Raw genomic sequence first — 17,892 nt, 5'->3', positions numbered from 1 at the left:
GGCCATAATTGGCTCAGTTTACCCTTACATAGTAATGCAAGCCTTGTTCTCACCTCCCGTTCTACTTGAGATTTTATTATGTACTGAACTTTTGGCTTAACTTTTCTTAATGACATGGTAAGCCCTCTTCAGACACATCCATCACCCATGATCTTATTGAGGACCCAGGAGGCAGGCAGCAAATAATTGTAGAACCCGCCTAGCTCCAAGTGCTGCCTACAGTGTGACTACCAGGTTCAGCTGGTTAATGATCTGTAGCTTTCATTATCTGCATAATTCCTTTTTTTAATGGAAGTGGCCACCAGTACCCTCTGCATGGCTCCTCCTTATAAATGCAGCTCTCCAAGTTAAATGAGGCTCACACCCTACCTAGAGAATTAAAAGAGCTGATGTTCACCATGGTACAGTGAGGTACATGCCAGGGCCCCAAAGAACATAAGGGTCTGTAAAGGCCTTTCTCTCTGTAGGCCTGCACCAAAGTAGTGTGCTCTTTTCAGTAGCTTCAGGGAGGAATGCTTAGGTCGCACCAGCCATCTCCTGCCACAACCACCAGCCCATCTCAGTCCCCTCAGCCCCCCTTCTCACCGTTAGAGCCATGCACCTCCTTAGCTCAGCACCCCAATTCTGTGGTCTAATTTGAGAATACTCATTTTATTAGTTAAGCTACATGACACCTAACATGCTTCTGTTCCAAGCTTACAAATTTCTACTTTTCCTTCTCCCACTGAATGTGTTTTTGGTTTTTGTTCTGTTTTGGGTATGGTTGAGTAATGGCTGCATTTCATCACTCTGCTCCTTTCATTGTCACTGGTTCATTGGGACACTCCTACTGCTGCGCTTAGCATTGGCCACTTGCAGGCATTTGTTCATTTAGTAACACTTAAACAGAACTTCTGCTTGGTGCAGGGGATGCAACACTGAACAAATACAGGCGAGCTGTCTGTGGTGATGATGGATGGGTAGGAGTTGGCAAGCCAATTAGATGCTATGAAAGGTCATATAATCTAGGTGGCTAGGTAGATCAGGAGGCTCTTCTAGGAAGAAATATTGGAGTTGATGTCTGAAGCAGAAGGAATAAAGGTGTGGAGAAACATGGTATGGGTTTTTGAGTCGAGATCACATAACATCTTGCACTTGAACATAGTGTAACGAGTAAGGTTTTTCCCGCCGCCCCACCAGCCTCAATTAACACACAGAGACTCTGTATTAGATATAATGCTTTTGGCCAGGTACTAGTTTCTTATCGGCTAGCTCTGTCTTAATTATTAACCCATTTCTATTAATGTCCACGTGGTCTTATCTTACCGAAGAGAGAGGCTGCCGGCATTCTGTTCTCTCCATCTTCCATCTTGACTCCTCCTTACCCTTTCCTCTTTTCTCCTTGTCACACACACACACTAGGTCAGATTGTAAATGTACACACACAAGGTCAGATTGTGAGTGCACACACACACACACACACAAGGTCAGATTGTGAATGCACACACATAAGGTCAGATTGTGAGTGCATGCATGTGGCCTCCAGGATCAAGTTAGTAGACTCTAAGTGGAAACTGAATGAAACTGGATGTCAGAAAACTTCCTCTGTGGAGTCTTTTGATGTCCACACTGCCGTCCCCCCTTCTTTCATGTTGAGCTTCCTGAAGGTGATGAGGACTCCTGCTTTGTGAACTTCTTCAGATCTCGGGAACTCGCCTTGCCCCCTCTCCTGTCTGACTTTCATTGGCTTCAGTAAGGCACTTCAATAAAAGGATGCCTCAAAGAACCTGAGCCTCACAAAATGCAAATCTGAGACCAGGTGTTTTCCCTTCCTTTTTCTTCAGCCTCCCCCCCAGGTGGATGTGATCAGCAGTGAGCACCAGAGCAGTCAGCTTGGCTGAAGCTGACTGCAGGTTTTACCTGATAGCCTCCAGGTGACATAATGGACTTTCTTCTGTCCCTCCAGACCACTTTGAGCTGGCAGTGGGTTATTTTGTAAACATTTCATTTTAACCAAACAGCATAATGATGAAGAACAGACTGATAATGCATCATTGCCATCAATCGTATTGAATGGAGTTCTCCCAGTAATTGGATTTTCATGCCTACTATTTATTGTTCTAATGCAGGATGAAGAGGAAGAAATCAAACAAGAAATTAACATGTTGAAGAAATATTCTCATCACAGGAACATTGCAACATACTACGGTGCTTTCATCAAGAAGAACCCTCCAGGCATGGATGACCAACTATGGGTATGTAGCACTATGCAAATATACATTTCTCTATCCCCTGACAAGACTTGATGGAGTAACTTTACATTTGAAATACTTAGCCTGTGATTTTCATAACCTCGTATTTCCAAGGTTTCCTTCCTTCTTCTCGTTATCTCTAAGCCCTTCTTCCATCTCTTTTTAAAATAAGTTTACTCATTCATTTGGTGGCCATGTGCATGTGTTTGTGCATGAACACATGTATGTACAGGCACGGTGAGGTCAGAGGTCAGCATCAAGTACTTTCCTCTGTTAGGATCCACTTTGTTTTGTTGTTTTAGACAAGGTGTCTCCCTGTAGCTGGAGCTCACTGGTTTAGCTATACTGGCTGGCCAGGGAGCTTGTGGGATCTACCTGTCTGCTCACTACCCCTGGGCTGGGGCTAACAGACAAAACCACTACATGCCCAATTTTTTTCCATGCGGGTACTGGGATCTGAGCTCAGGTCCTCAAGCATGTATGGCAAGCACTTTACGCACTGAGCCATGCTCCCAATACCCAAGCCCAAAGCTGCTTGCTGATTTCCACTTCCTCCTCAACTATTGACAATCTTTTATTGCATTTGTATTATATTTTAGGCACTGTGCCATCTACTATCTATGAATTATATGCCACATTCCCACTCATTGAGATGGGTATCATCGGTCTCACTTCTTACATGATGAAACTAAGATTTGCAGAGAGGATAATCAGTTGCCCCAAGGTCTGTGTGGTAGAGTTGAAGCAGGCTCTAAATTATCTCTGGATGATTGATATCTTTGCATGATCCCAAGCAAAGATGCTTTGCCTTGCCTGAGCCCCGCCTACCTCTCTCTTGCAGCTTTTGGCCCCAGTCCTTTGAGAGAGCTCTGGTCCTCTGTCCCAATGATGACAATTGACAGCCACCACCACACCCTCTTCTGTGTTCAGGGCACTTTGTCTTTATTCGCCTTTGTGATCTCCAACACTAGAACTTGTTATTCTCTTGGTCCTTTGGTGAATATAGTGCCATCTTGCTCGATGACATGAAAAGAATTTACCTCTTTTGCCAACCCGATGAATCAGCCTCAGTGTAGCCCATTCAGTGGAAGGTGAACCACTTGTCTGCTTCTCTATAGCAATTGGGTCTTTGCTCCTCTCATGTGATGCTGTTGGGTTGATGACTCTGAAATTTAATGCATTGTTCATTTTCTGGAGGGGTTGTAGTTAGTGTCTAACATACAACGCCCCACCCTGAGGAGGTATCTACCAAATTTCAGGGACTGTGACAAACTGTGTGGCTCCAGTGATGAGTATTTCATGGACATTTCTCTGGGCTCAGTTGAATGGAAGTTACTCTGCTGATACATAATGCCATTTGGAATCCAACCGAGATGACAAAAAAGTATCCAGTGTATGCACATGCTGACCAAAAAAAGAAAAAAAAAATGTGATGATGTCAGCTCAAGCATTAACAAGGTTCCATCCCATGTGATACTGAATATTGAGCATGTAGATGTGAAAAAGAGCTGCTGGGAAATTTTCCCCATACATCCCATCTCCAAATTTAACAAATTTGCTACACTATAGAGCAAATAAAGTATGGTGGCAGTGACTTAATCTAGCATGTGGTTTCTGAAAATGCTATATTTAAGTTAATTGTAGTCTCTACATGTACAGTAATGTGAAGGTTAAAAAATAAAGTAACGGGAGAAATTGAATGTGGATGCACACTCTGAGGCATGACAAGGAGATAAGCTATTTGGAACCAATTGAAAAATTAAAGATTATTATCTCCATTGTACAAATTAAGAAATTAGACTCAAAGAAATTAAGAAATTTTTCAAGGTCTCAAAGTTTATCTGTAACGAAGCCAATTAACTACTCACTTGGGGTATGTGATGTCAGAATCAAGCCCTTAATCTCAGTGTTTTGCCCTTTTGGGTCATGAAACAATGGCTCTGATACCAGTGATTGGTGTTCTGGGTAGGACTAAGCTTTTTGTTTCAGTAAATTCACTTGAGAACTGGGCAATGGTGGTGCTGGGAGGCAGAAGCAGGGGGATTGCTGTGAATTCCAGGCCAGTCAGGGCTACATAGTGAGACATTGTCTCAAAATAATAAATAAAATTTTGACTTCACCTTTGATCTTTGTTCCTCAGTTTCTCTAGTATTCAAAAAGAAGAGTAAGACCTCTCAGCTATTAAAAAGGACTGCTATGGAGCATAAGAAATAGATCTGTGGAAATGCACACTACGCCTTTGGGAATTAATTTATCAGATAATCACAAAGGTCAAACATAGTTGATTCTTCAGACTATTGGCATTTTTGCAAAGATCACCGCAGTATAAAAATGTGTTTTATATAGACATAGACTAAACAGCCAAAAGCAGCACTTTCTAATAAGTGTTTCCCAAAATCAACATGATTGCATGAAATATTCCTCAGATACTCCTTTGGCCATGACTGCAGTTCAGAGGTCTGCAATATGTGTCTCACCAGGTGACAAGCGTGTTGTTGCGGGCTTCTGATTGAATTGTAATCTGTGTGAATTCTATCAGGCCTATTGTAGAGATAAACTCTTGCTTGGTATCAGCCCCATAGAAACACAACCACTTCTGATAATGGCCAAGTAATTCTCCTTTATCACTGCTTGAGCCTGATCCGGAAATCAAAAAAAGGAGCTCTTTCAATAAAGATGCACATCTCTGGGACAGTGGTGCTGTGTCACACAGCATCACCATCTCATCTCTCTGTACCACATCCCAGGCCTGCCGGGCTCTCTGGGCTTGCTGTAAACCACTCTGGTACCAGAGGGAGGGAAAGGTGCTGCCTATGAAACAGACTACTTTCTCAACAGAGACAGATCGAAATCACACACATTTTGCTGTCCTTTTGATGCTATCACAACACCCATAGATCCAGATAGCTCATGAGAGAAAATGAGTTTCTAATTAACTTCTGAAAGGTAGAGTGGTCTAGTATAATGACAGATGATTGGACTGAAACAGCAACGTTATCATCTCACTGGATTGCAGTGGTGTGGATTTGCAGAGCAGGAAGTTCAGATGTTAGGGCATAAGGCCGGGGAGATGGCTCAGTGGCTAAGAGTGCTCTCTGCCCAAGAGTGAGGAACCGAGTTTGGATCCTAGTGCTGCAGCAAAACCCAGGGCTGCAGGAGGTGGAGATGGGAGGACCTCTGAGGCTAGATGCTTACCAGTCTAGATCAGATTCAGTGAGAGGTCCTACTTCAGGGAACAAGACAGTGGAAAGTGACAGAGCAGAACACCTTTACCAGCACACAGGAACACGCTCTCTTGCACACATGTGCATGTAGCAGATGCACACGGGTAAAATTGTATGTATGTGAGGATTTTTCTAATGGTTGGATTCAACCTGGCCTGATTATCCATGGATCTGGGTTCTAGCCTCAGGAGTAGCAGGGTCTCTAACATTTAGTTTCTATTTTATAAAATGTTAATTGGACCACGTCTGTGTGTTTGAAAACTGACAGCCTGGAGGCTAAATATATTTAGTTTGGTCCCCATAAGGTAGTGATATTTTAATTAAGTCAATATTAGAAAAATTGAACAGATTCATATGGAAGTCTGGATTCCTTGAGAAGTTTTGAAAATATCAAATGATCTAGAAATATTGAGCTTGAAATCCCAAATAGTCTCCATATGTGGAAACAGTGCCATCTGCCCAGAATTCATAGGTGCTGCTCAGCCTGCACCAGAGGTCCTGCCTGGCTCCTGCTTCCTTGGGCTCCATTCAGCTCCATGCCTTGCATTCATTACCCACCCCCATGTGAGATCATCACAGAGTAAGATGTTGTAATTACTGAATCTATGATGTCGTTTACTCGTGCTCAGGTTGGCCACAACCTAAATATGCTGTATTTTTTATTTGTATTGCTACTGCATTGTGGCAGAAACCACACCCAAATCAACTTGGGTTGTTTCACTATTAATTCATAAAATAGGGCATCTATATCATAGCCTCATCCCCACATAGCTCAGGGAACACTGTAGAAGAGGAGGTGGGAAGTTTGTAAGAGCCAAAGTTGGGGAGAGGTGCTTTGAAACAGTGTTCTGGACTCTGCAAGGCTGTTGCATCATGAACTCACAGGAACTGTGATTACCAACACAAGACAAAGCCAGTCAAAGTTCCAGTGTGGATGGGATAGACAAAACCCCATTCCCAGCAAGGGAGCTTGGTAGTTGAAGATCTCCTAGTAGAGAGAATCAGTTTGCTTCAGGAAAATGGCTCTAGATAGGTTGCCCATGCTCCAATGTATAGTCCTACACTCATGTGCCTATAGACAACACTGAGTGAACTCAGTGGGCTATGATAAGAGGACATACAGTTGGGAAGGGAACCTAGCAATGGGGTGGAGGAGGAGAGGGACTGTGGGTAGGTATATTCACAATACATTTTAGACATGTGTGGAATTCTTAAAGAATGAATGAAAAATCAGATTACATTGTGAGGTATTGAGGGCCTGAGCCTTTGCAATGGGGGCATTAAAAGTTCTCTTAGTTCTGAACATCAGAAAATGAGGCTTTCCCTTTTAAAAGCAACTTGTTTTAATCACTGCTTGTTGCTTTTGTGAATGGAAAACTTCCTTTGTAGACATAGCAGTCACTAGTCTGGGGCGGGGGGTGGGGGGACTAAATTGTATTACTTGGAGCAGAGGTCTCAAATGGTAAGACTTTTCAAGTATGGAAACCTAAAATGTCAGAGGAATGGCTTTGAGAAAGTGGCTGCTGTCTCTGTCTCCCTTGAAGGTAGAATATCATGAGTGGCTCAGGTGTAAACACAGTCAAAAGCTGTGCCCATGTCCAACCCCCTAGCACAGAGTCTACAGAACCCTGTCTGTGGCCTGAGGGACTCTCTGACAGGATGGCTGCCCAGTCGTTTGTTATCCCAAGGAATTTCACTGACATTTTTAAAACTTAACAAAAAAATAACTGTGTATGCCCAAAGCTGGATTGTGAGGCTTCTGCTTCCCATCTTAGATTAACTTTGACCTGGTGCTCCTACTCACACCTTGCTTCTCAAGACCTTCCACTGCCAACGTAGTCTACCCTGAACACTGAAAGTCTGGGTTGGTTTGCCCCCTATTTTGGGGTGGGGAAAACTGAATGTGTATCTGTCTGTGTCTGTCCACACACATCCATCCATGCAGAAGCTGGAGGACAGCAGGTGGCTGCCTCAGTCAGTTTCCCATGTTATTATTTTCAAGACAAAGTCTCTCTCTTAACCCAGTGCTCATGGTTCTTGCTAGGCTGCTTGGCTTGTGGTCCCCCATGATCCACCTATATGACTGTGCCTCAGTGCTTGGGTTATAGTCAATACAGGCTAGGGTTTACACGGGTGTTAGGTATTTGAACTCATGTCTTCTTGCTTGCCTAGTAAGTGCTGTTCTTACACACTGAATCATAGTCCCAGCTTGACCGTCCATATCTTTAAACTGTCTAAAAACCTTATTTTCATTCCTTTTTTTTTTTTTTTTTTTTTTTTTTTTTTTTTTTGGTTTGAGTTTAATATTTTGAGATGTGGAATTATGCATCATTATTATTTTTATGTGCATGTGTATATGTTTGTGCAGGTATGTGTTTGTGTGTGTAAAGTACCTATGTGGGGAGAGGCAGGGGTATAGAGACCAGAAGACAATTTGAAATATTATTCCACAAGAGCCATCCACCTTACTCTTTGAGATAAAATCCCTCACTGGCCAAGAGCTTGCTAATTAAGCTAGTCTGGCTGGCCAACAAGTTCCAGAGATCTGCCTGGGTCCATTTCCCCAGCACCCTTGCCTGTATTTTTATGTGAGCTCCAGGGAAGGAACTCCGTTCCCCATGCTTGTGAGGCCAGCCCTTTACTGAACTATTGCTACATTGCTTCTGTATTTGAGATTAATCCCTTTGTTTGAATACGTGGAGCCCATCTGTTTGCAATGATTCACCCCTACTAAGAAAAAGTGTGCAGCAGCCCTTGCATGGCTGCTTGTGAGATGCAATGCTGTTACCCTGACTCTGAGATTCCTGTCTGCTTGGACATGGGTGATGGCCCATTGCCTTGGCCTATAGGCAGGCTTTGGTTGCTAAAAATACCAAGTTGGCTCAAATTATTCAAAATGCCTTTGTTACTCACACAAAAATAAAAGGTCGTCCACATGCCTATGGACAAAGTTTGGCTTCTTTTTATTTTTTCATAACTTATACTTTGAGAAGTTTCAAGTCTAAAAGTAAAATCAAGGTGATTTCCCCCCTCAATACATGCTCATTTAGAGGTGAATGCACAAGGCTGTTGAGGTTGATTTTGTATTTCTTCTAGAAGGCATTTCATAGGGTGAGGTTTAACTACCCCAGTGAATGAAGCAGCTTTTTCTCACAAAGTTGCTGAATTTGGGTTTGGGTCACACCATCATAAATCATGCAAATGAGATCTGTGGCTATTCTCAACCATGCAAGATAAAAATACCTCCTGCCTCACTGAGGTTTCTAACCTTCAAGGTCACTAGGCTGCTTCTTGGTGGGCCTGGAAGTTCTTGGAAGTTGATTGTAAACCTTTTCTTCATTGTCTCAGTTTCCTAGTTCCTCTTTGGGAGAAACTCCATCTTCTGGGCCCTATTAGAACCCCTTCTCTCTGACCCACATTTTACTATTAAAAAGAAAGAATCTGCTCATTGTCATTTATTTTTGTGGGAACTGACTTGTGACATTTGAGAGGAATGGGTTCCTGTTCAGGGACTCCGGGTTGGTACCTACAATATTCAAGTGCCATCCTAAGACCTTATTCCTTGTTACAAGAACATAAAGCCAATTAACTAACAAGTGAATGAATTCTTTAGGGACAAGGGAACCATCTCAAAATTAACCTTCTTTCATTCCTTCAGAAGTCACTGGGATTGTAAGGAGAAGGTGACTGTGCTGCATGATTCTCTTCCAAGAGCAGTGCTCTGTACCTCATTTAGACTGAAGTCAGGGCTGACTCCACACCATGAGTCACTCCTGGGAGACGGGGATGGAAGCACAATCCTTAGCCATTGTGTGTGTGTGTGTGTTTGTGTGTGTGTGTGTGTAGGGTCACACATGGATAACTTCATACATACACATACAGACGTGTGTTTTGGTGAAAGAGAGACCCCTGTGTAGTCTGTGTGTGCACATTAGAGAGAGATATATAAGAACCAGAGCTTCTCACATGCTTTACCACCAAGTAATACCCTCACCCCAATATCTCTAATGGGCAATATTTTATTTCTTAGTAATATAAGACAATTGAAAACAATCTATAGCAACCAACCATGCAAATTGTGCAATGTGTCAGGACTCAGTTCTTAGAAAACAGCTTTTTTTACTTAGACAGACATGATTATCCAAGTAATCCAAGTATTTTTTTTTATAATCTGTTCACATTTACCATGCTCTTTTTAGAATACATCCTCCAGGCCCCAATCCAGTCCCCATCTGTCTAGGCACATTTCTCTCTCCACATCCAATTTAGCCTCCTTTATTTCTTTCCGAGTGGTATGAATACTCTTTTAGTCTCTGACCTAGTTGTTCAGATGATGTTGATGAGTTTTAAACCTCAGAGTTTTTTCAGCAACCTCTCCTGACTCTCCCACTGCTGTCGTCTTCCAGATAGAGCGATCTGTTGCTGGGAGGCAGACTGTTTCCTTGCTTTGGAGTACAAACTTGAGCAAAATGACTCAGCACCCTGATTAGAAGTTCTAGAAGCACCTCTTCTCAGTACCTTTCTAGCATCTTCCACCCTGTGACATCACCATACGAGTGAAGTAGACCTCCAGAACAAAGTGACACCATCCTGCAAGGCAGAAAGTCATATGTATGCTTGTGGATTTTGGTTACTTGTCAGCTTTCCACTTATTAGTGAAACTAATGTTTACATCAGATCTGTAAGTCAATATTTTGTGTTAATTTATGAATAGTGTATGTATGTGTGTATGTGTGTTAGCATGTAGAAGCTAGAAGTTAACCTCTGGTGTTTTCCTCAGGAGCTGTTAACGTGTGTGTGTGTGTGTGTGTGTGTGTGTGTGTGTGTGTGTGTGTGTGTACGAACAAGTTGGGGTCTCTTATTCTACCTAATTAAGTCACCAATTAGGTTAGAATGTCTGGCCAGCAAGTTCTAGAGCTCTTCCTTTCTCTGTCTTTCCAGTACTGCTATTATAAGTAAATTTACTACATCCAGCTTTACCTGGATGCTAAGTGTAGAACTCAGGTCCTCACACTTGCATGACCAACATGTCAGAAACTGACACATCTTTCTAGTCTGTGATGCTTGTTTATTAAATTTTGTCACAGTGGAGGGGGTGGGGAGGCTCTGAGTCTTTGGTGGCTAGGGAGTAGGTCTGTGGTGGCTACCATTTACTGTCAACTTGATAGAATCTAGAATCACCCAAGTCTGTGAGGGATTATCTAGACTAGGTTAGCCTCTGGATAAATCTGTAAAGGGTTATCTAAACTAGGTTAGCCTCTGGCTAAGTCTGTGAAGGATTATCTAAACTAGGTTACCACCAGGCCATATTTGTGAGGGATTATCTAGACTAGGTTAGCCTCTGGCCAGGGGTGTGAGGGATTATCTAGACTAGGTTAGCCCCTGGCCAGGTCGTGAGGGATTCTCTTGATTAAGTTCATTGATAGAGGAAGACTTGCCCACTATGGGTGATGCCATTCTAGGCACTTGAATCCCAAACTAAACAAAAACTCCAACTGAGCATAAGCAGTCACCTTCCTCACTTCTTGGCTATGGATACAATGTGACCAGCCACATCTATCTTCCAGCAGTTCACCTTTCTCACCATGGTAGGCTCTACCTTTGAACCATGGGCCACAATAATCTCTTTAAGTTGCTTTTGTCAGAACATTTTATCACAGCAAGGGGACACGTGACTCATGCAATGTCTAAGGTCTCAAAGCTTCTGAGATGAGGTGTTTCAAACCCTGCTCTGCATACTCAATATGTGTTTATTGTGGATAAGGCTAAAGACCATTTCCAAATTAATAACAGAAGTGAGAGGAGGAGAGTCATGGAAAAGATCTCTTTGTTGTTTTGTTGTTTGTTTGTAAATCACCAAATTGTAAGAACCCAGCACGTTAAATTTTCCATAAGTGTTGGTGTGTCTCATTGCACAGTATAAACTCTTAGAAAACTGTCTTTCGGGGGAGATATTAACAATCCATTGCGTCTTCCTTGTGAGATGTAAAGTTATTGACTTACCTCACTCAGTGGAGCTTGGCATGTTGAGCCCTGAGTCTGTTTAGTAAGAGGAACTTATAGGGAGGAGGGAAGGTCCCTGCTGTGTGGTGGCAGTAATTATCAGGGTTGCTGTGTGCCTACAGGGACTCACTGCTTGCAAGTTCTGATTTCTTTCTACTTTGTCTTTCTTTCTTTCTTTCTTTCTTTTTATTCAAGACACATTACATAATTTAACAATCATTTTGTTCCTTAGTGAGATGAAAAGAATTGAGCAGCCTTCAGCTAGAGCTGAATGGAGAAGCAGATTATAGAAATCACTTACACTGGTTCCTGGCTAGAGCCGGATTGTTTCCTACTGAATATTTGAAACTATTTTGTCCAATCTAATTTTGAAAGGTTGAAGTTGCTGGGTTTCCACTGCTCTCCTTGGGAACTGCAATTATTTGACCTAATAGTAGGACATTCTCTCCCAATGACATGGCAGCTGTTAGTGCATCCCTGGGAGGTCTTTCCACTAAGTCTGTGACTAAAAGAAAGGGCACAGATATGTTTGGCTCACATGGGAAGGTGTTCCAATCATCTGTCTCAGTGTTTTCGGTCCATCCTGCTGGAACTGAATCGTGATTTTCTACACAATGGCATGTTCTTTAAAATAGAAAATGCCTCCAGACACATGAAAGTAGAGGAAGCTGAACCATAAGAAGCACCCGTGCACCCCAACAGCCTGGGCAGACTTCCACCACCATCTAATCCCCTGCCTCCCACAGGACCCTCTGCTTCCCCCACTCAGACACTGAAACAAATCAAACATATATTTTTTTAATTCTAGCAAAATACATACAGTATTAGATTACTCAAATTTTACTACTTCTAAATTGGCAGTCGAAAGATATTCCGTGTATTCATTGTGTTGTACAAAGCATCCCCTACTCTCTAGGCCCAAAATTATTCACACCTCACCCTGAAAAATCTATGTCCATTAGGTCGTCACTCCTGCTCCACATGCCCACTCCCAGGAAACTTCTGGATCTGTAGATCTGCTTCCCATTGCTAGAGAGTCAACAGTGTGTCTGTATCCCATGGACACTCTTTTTTTTTTTTTTTTCTTTATATTTTCTTTTTTTCTTTCTTTCTTGTTTTTTTGCTCTTTACAATAACATATATATATATATATATAATATATTATTTTTTCTTATTTTACATATCTATCCCAGTTCCCTCTCCTTCCCTCCCTCCCATGCCCCTCACCCCCTCCCATCCCAACCCAAACCCCCAACTCTACAAGGAAGGTGATGTCGTCCAGGAGGGATCATCAAAACCTGTCAAGTCATTTGGAGTAGAGACTAGGCCCTCCCTCCTGCCTCTAGGCTAAGGAAGTATCCCTTCATGGGGAATGTGCTCCCAAAGTCCTTTTGTGCAACAGGGATACATCCTGGTTCCACTGTCAGAGGTCCCTTAGACTTCCCAGCATCATCACATTTTAAAAAATCTGAACTATATTTCCTTAGTCTCTTTAAGAACTTAAATTTAAGAAAAGTTGTGATTGTTTAAACTAGCAACTACTTTTGCTGGCTTAGGTTTCTTCTGTTGTTGTTGTTGGTTGGTTGGTTGGTTGGTTTGGTTTTTTTTTTTTTTTTTTTTTTTTTTTTTTGTAAAGGTCTCCCTGAGTATCCCTGACTGACCTGGAACTCACTATAAAGACCAGGTTGGCATTGAACTCACAGGGATTTACCATCCTCTGCCTCCAAAGTGCTGGGATTAAAAGTGTGTACCACTGTGCCTAAAAAACAAAGCAAACAAACAAATAATAGCTATTTTTTAAAAATTGGTGTTCAAATAAATACTGTCCATTGCAATCCCAATCTGTTGATATGTGTTTAAAGGATTTCAAGTCTATAGGTTTCTCTTCCATCATCTCCCTTACCCCCACGTGATTTACTTGTGAGGAAACTATTAGTCTAAGCAGTATGGGTTGTCTAGTCTAGGTTGCTTCCCCAGTTTCCCATGCAGAAGAAGGCAGTTGGCACTGTAGGTTGGAGCAGATTTACCTGTGTGGGGTTTGTTGTTTCAACAATGCTGCTTCATAGATAGCTTCACACTCCCTTCTCATGAGACAAACCATATTTATTTCTTACAATTTCAAGTTAATCATCATGGATGATTGACACCCAGTCTGTTAATTTCTTAAGAGGTACAAAATAGTGACATTCTAATTCTATTATAACTCTCTTATTACCATGTAGAATACTTACTTTTATGAATAGATGTTTTCTACATTTTTTTTATTTAAGTAACAGCATTAAAGTTATATAAGAAAGCTAGGACAGGGCTGAGATGGCTCAGTGAGTATGAGTACTTGCTGTGCAGGATTAAGGACTGAGTTCATGTCTCCAGCATTCACACAGAAACAGACTTTGAGGGCTGAAGGGTAAGGTCACAATTGGGTTGTCTTCTGGACATGAGATTGCCCTTGCAATCACAAGCACATAGCCATGACTGCCAACAGGGAGTCTGAAAAGGAAAGAATTGGAGAGGGGGAAGGGAGGAACAGAGGGGTAGGAATAGGAGTGGTTGGGAGAGTGACAGAGGCGATAGCTTAGGTGAATATAATCATGATGCAGTGTTTACAAATATAAAAGTAATTATTGTATTAAAAGTTTGGGCGGCCCTGTGAAGAACCAGTTAGTAAAAGAGAATAAATAATAGGGGAAACAAAGTTAAGCATGGCTATGCACAGCTCCACCCCCAGTGCTGAGGGGTGGGGTAGGGGGTCAGAAAGGCTGATCCTTGGGGCTTGCTGTCTCAGCCTAATAAAAAATCAGGGAGCTGCAGGTTCAGTGACAGACCCTGTCTCAAGGGAATAAGGAAAGAGCTGTAGAGGAACACTCTTGCTGTACTCCTCCTGCGCCTCGCGTGTACTTCTGTGGGTACTCCAGCACGTGCACATACACAAGGACAGCAAAGCTGGGACAAGCATTGCTGTCTTCGTTTCACTTCGCTTCTTGTTATCATTTAGATCCTTGTTTCCTTCTCATTGTGGCAGTCTCACTATTTGTGAGTGACTTCATTATTGCATTCTGTGTTCCTAGGCAACGCCATTGCTTTGGTGTCATACATTCTATCAATTATCTGATCTCTGACTGATGCAAGAATGTCAAGTTGACCCCTGAATCCTTGATGTGATTCTGTGGTCTTTGACTTTGCAGCTCTTCCAGGTTGGAATGTAGTTTATTCTACACCTCCAAATTTCCCTAAGGAAAGCCTCAACACATCCACTGGCTCTCTGGAAAAGATGAGAGTTTCCTATGAGAGCCAGCTTTGTTCCAACTGCAAGTCAAATCAGAGCAGGCTCTGGAAACTCACCCATGAAATTCACTTCATGTGTTTTTGTTGTTGCTGTCTTTCGAGTCAGGGTCTCGTGTAGCCCAAGCTGCCTCAAATACACTGTGTAATAGGGACTAGCGTTGAACATCTGGTCTTCCTGCACCATCTCCAAAATGTGCAGCTTACAGGTGCTGCTGAGGATCGAACCCAGGGCTTTGCACATGCTAGGCAAGCACACTGCCAACTGAGCTGTATACTCAGCACCATTTTGTGAAATTTTTGAGACTCTACCAGGTATTTGGAGAAAAAGGAATACAATGGCATAGTTTAATTTTTGTCTAAAGAGTTTGGGTATTTTTTTCCTCTTTCCTTTTTTCTTTCTGTATGTGTTTGTGTGTGTCCCTGTGTGTTGTGTGAACATGCATGCCTGTGTGGTGTCTATTTTGCATGTGTGTCACACCACCTGGGATCTCTGTTAAACCTTATTCATTGAGGAAGGATCTATCAGTCAAATGCAGAGCTCACTGATGTGCCTGGTCTGCTAGGCAGCTGTCTCTGGAGAATCTCATCTCCATCTTCTGAGGCTGAACTTACAAACCCATCGGCATTTCCATGGGCCCTGAACCCAGGATCTGCACACTCTCTCAGCCAGGACTTTCACCTCTGAGCCATCTCCCTGAGCTCCTGGAGGTGTCTTTAAGGACACAGTGACACAGAGCTGATACACACCTGTGGACACTATTATGCCTCTACTTTTGTTTCTTTCTCTCCTATCAGGTTGGGGTTTGATTACTAATTATTCTAAACTCCTTTTAATTAATTACAAAGAGTAATGTATCTAACTAAGGGGGCTTTTGTTGAAGACTATGTAAAAGAGAAAGGATGAAATGGAGTTGCTTTTTCTAAACCTGGGAATGAATAGGAAAGCCCAATTCTAGCCTCTAGTCTGAACCAATGCTTACCCTCTGCCCATTTTATAAAGTTGTTGAGTGCTGTAATGAGTTTATATTTATAGACTGCTTGGAGCTTTTTGGATGAAAGGTGCTAAATTAGAGTTTATTGTTTATTGAATTTATTTGATGTGTCCAACCTCCTGGGAACACTTACTGGAGTTAATTAAAATCAGATAGTGCACAATCTGACAGCTTACAGTGTCACATCCAAACCAATAACATAAACAGCTTGCACTAATGTTGCCCTAACTTGAGACTTCCTAGAGGACCATGTTTCTTTGGACAGAGAAAGGCTCCTGCTATGTAGGTGTCCCAAGTACAGCTGCAGGTTCAAGTCACAGAGATGGTCTCAACTTTGTCTGAGTTGTTGACCTACCCTACTTCACAAAAACAAAGAAACAAGCCTTAGAATATGGAAAATGTCTTCATTTCTGGCTATAAAATACTGGTCAAAGTAATTTCAAAAGTAGTAATAATCTTGGGCCAGTGAAATGACTTAGTATGCTCGCCACCATGTCTGATGACCTGAGTTTGATATCTATGACATGGCAGAAGGAGAAAACTGACCCCCTCGAGTGGTACTGTGTGTTTTACATACATGCATGCACACACACAATGTGCATGTAAACACACAATGAAAACTAAAATATCATAAACACTTTGCAGACTTTAATACACTTTCATCAAGATTCTGAAATGTCAACACACCATGAGATGTGGCTTTCATCCCTGTAAACTGTGGCTCCCTGGGCATGCTCAGTCTACAATATCTACACATTCTCAGCTGCACAATCTGGCTAAGCTGCCTCTTCCATAACTTCATGTTGAATGTGACATTTACTGTTATTCAAGTCCCTTGTCAAGATGAACAAAACAATTATAAACATCTATAAGCAAGCAAAAAAAAAAAACTTTTCAAAATAAAAGTTTTTGAAGTTCAAAGAGTTCATGCTAAATTGTTTTTAAATAAAAGGCTAGGAGGAGTGGAGGTAGGGAAACTGGCTGCAACATATTGGATGAGAAAAGTCTATTTTAAAAAATCCTCCAAGTTCAGAAACATTTCTTCAATCGTCAATATTTTTCACAAGGACTTAACAGAAAAGATAGTGATCTAAATATTCTCTATGATTACTGCATTTTCTTTGCAGGACTGGCATTCAGAAACAAACTAGAGGGCAGTATGCTTTCTAAACCCAACTTAGCGCAGCCAAGCACGATTGTAACAAATGGCTGTTTCCTTTCTTTTTGCCAGTTGGTGATGGAGTTCTGTGGTGCTGGCTCAGTCACGGACCTGATCAAAAACACGAAAGGCAACACGCTGAAAGAAGAGTGGATTGCATACATCTGCAGGGAGATCTTACGGGTAGGTGACAAGTGGGTACGGCTTCCTCCCAGTTTTTTTTTTTTTTTTTAGGTAACACAGGATGCCTTGGGAGATATTCTACTCTGTACAGTGTTTCTAGTGAAATTTGTAAATGCAGTAGAAATGTATTTAATGGCTTTATTCTAACAAGCTTCACACTTGTACACATTTGTAATTCTAGCATTTGGAAAGCTAAAGCAAGTAGATTGTGAATTCCAAGCTACCTGATGTACACATAGCTCTGTTTCCACAAAATAAAGAAACAAGAAAGACAGACAGATAAATCATAAACAGACAGGCAATGAAAAGATAGAGGATAGGTAGAAGGTATGTGATGGAGAGAGGATAGAAGACAGACAGACAGATAAATAGATAAAAGATAAATAGAGTATATCTGTAGATATAGATAAACAATCAATGAATGGTTTATTTGAACAGTGATGGCACACACACACTCACACACACACACACACACACACACACACAGAGAGAGAGAGAGAGAGAGAGAGAGAGAGAGAGAGAGAGAAAGTTTCTCTATGTAGCCCTGGAACCTGCTCTGTAGAACAGACTGGCCTTAAACCCAGAGATCCACCTGTCTCTGCCTCTCAAGTGTTGGGATTAAAGGTGTGTGCCACCACCGCCTAGCTAAATTCTCATTATTACAAAGATATCACTTCTCTAAGGCTTAATACATACTTTCTTTGAACTTCTAACCAAAACTTCTCTGATTATTACTTATGGACAAGCTAGTTTTTAGAAACTTTGTGGAGATGTAAATGGCCCAGAATAACCAAACCCATTTTAAAGAAGAATAA

The 17,892-nt window shown here is 41.9% G+C and overlaps 1 protein-coding gene across 11 annotated transcripts in view; it reads left to right on the top strand.

The window, feature by feature from the left end:
* Positions 1 to 17,892, top strand: part of Tnik (TRAF2 and NCK interacting kinase) — a 369,052-nt gene that overhangs the window by 222,748 nt on the left and 128,412 nt on the right. For all 11 annotated transcript variants that reach the window (XR_007834625.1, XR_007834624.1, XR_007834626.1 and 8 more), the window contains exons 4-5: positions 2,109 to 2,234; positions 16,967 to 17,077. Coding sequence is in view for 8 of the 11 variants with exons in the window: in XM_051185885.1 (XP_051041842.1) it covers positions 2,109 to 2,234; positions 16,967 to 17,077 (237 nt within the window). In the remaining 3 variants the exon portion in view is untranslated. The remainder of the gene's footprint in view (positions 1 to 2,108; positions 2,235 to 16,966; positions 17,078 to 17,892) is intronic.

This window comes from Phodopus roborovskii, unplaced genomic scaffold (assembly GCF_943737965.1).
Source record: "Phodopus roborovskii unplaced genomic scaffold, PHOROB, whole genome shotgun sequence".
NCBI lineage: Eukaryota > Metazoa > Chordata > Mammalia > Rodentia > Cricetidae > Phodopus > Phodopus roborovskii.
This window is presented reverse-complemented; position numbering and strand designations above follow the sequence as displayed.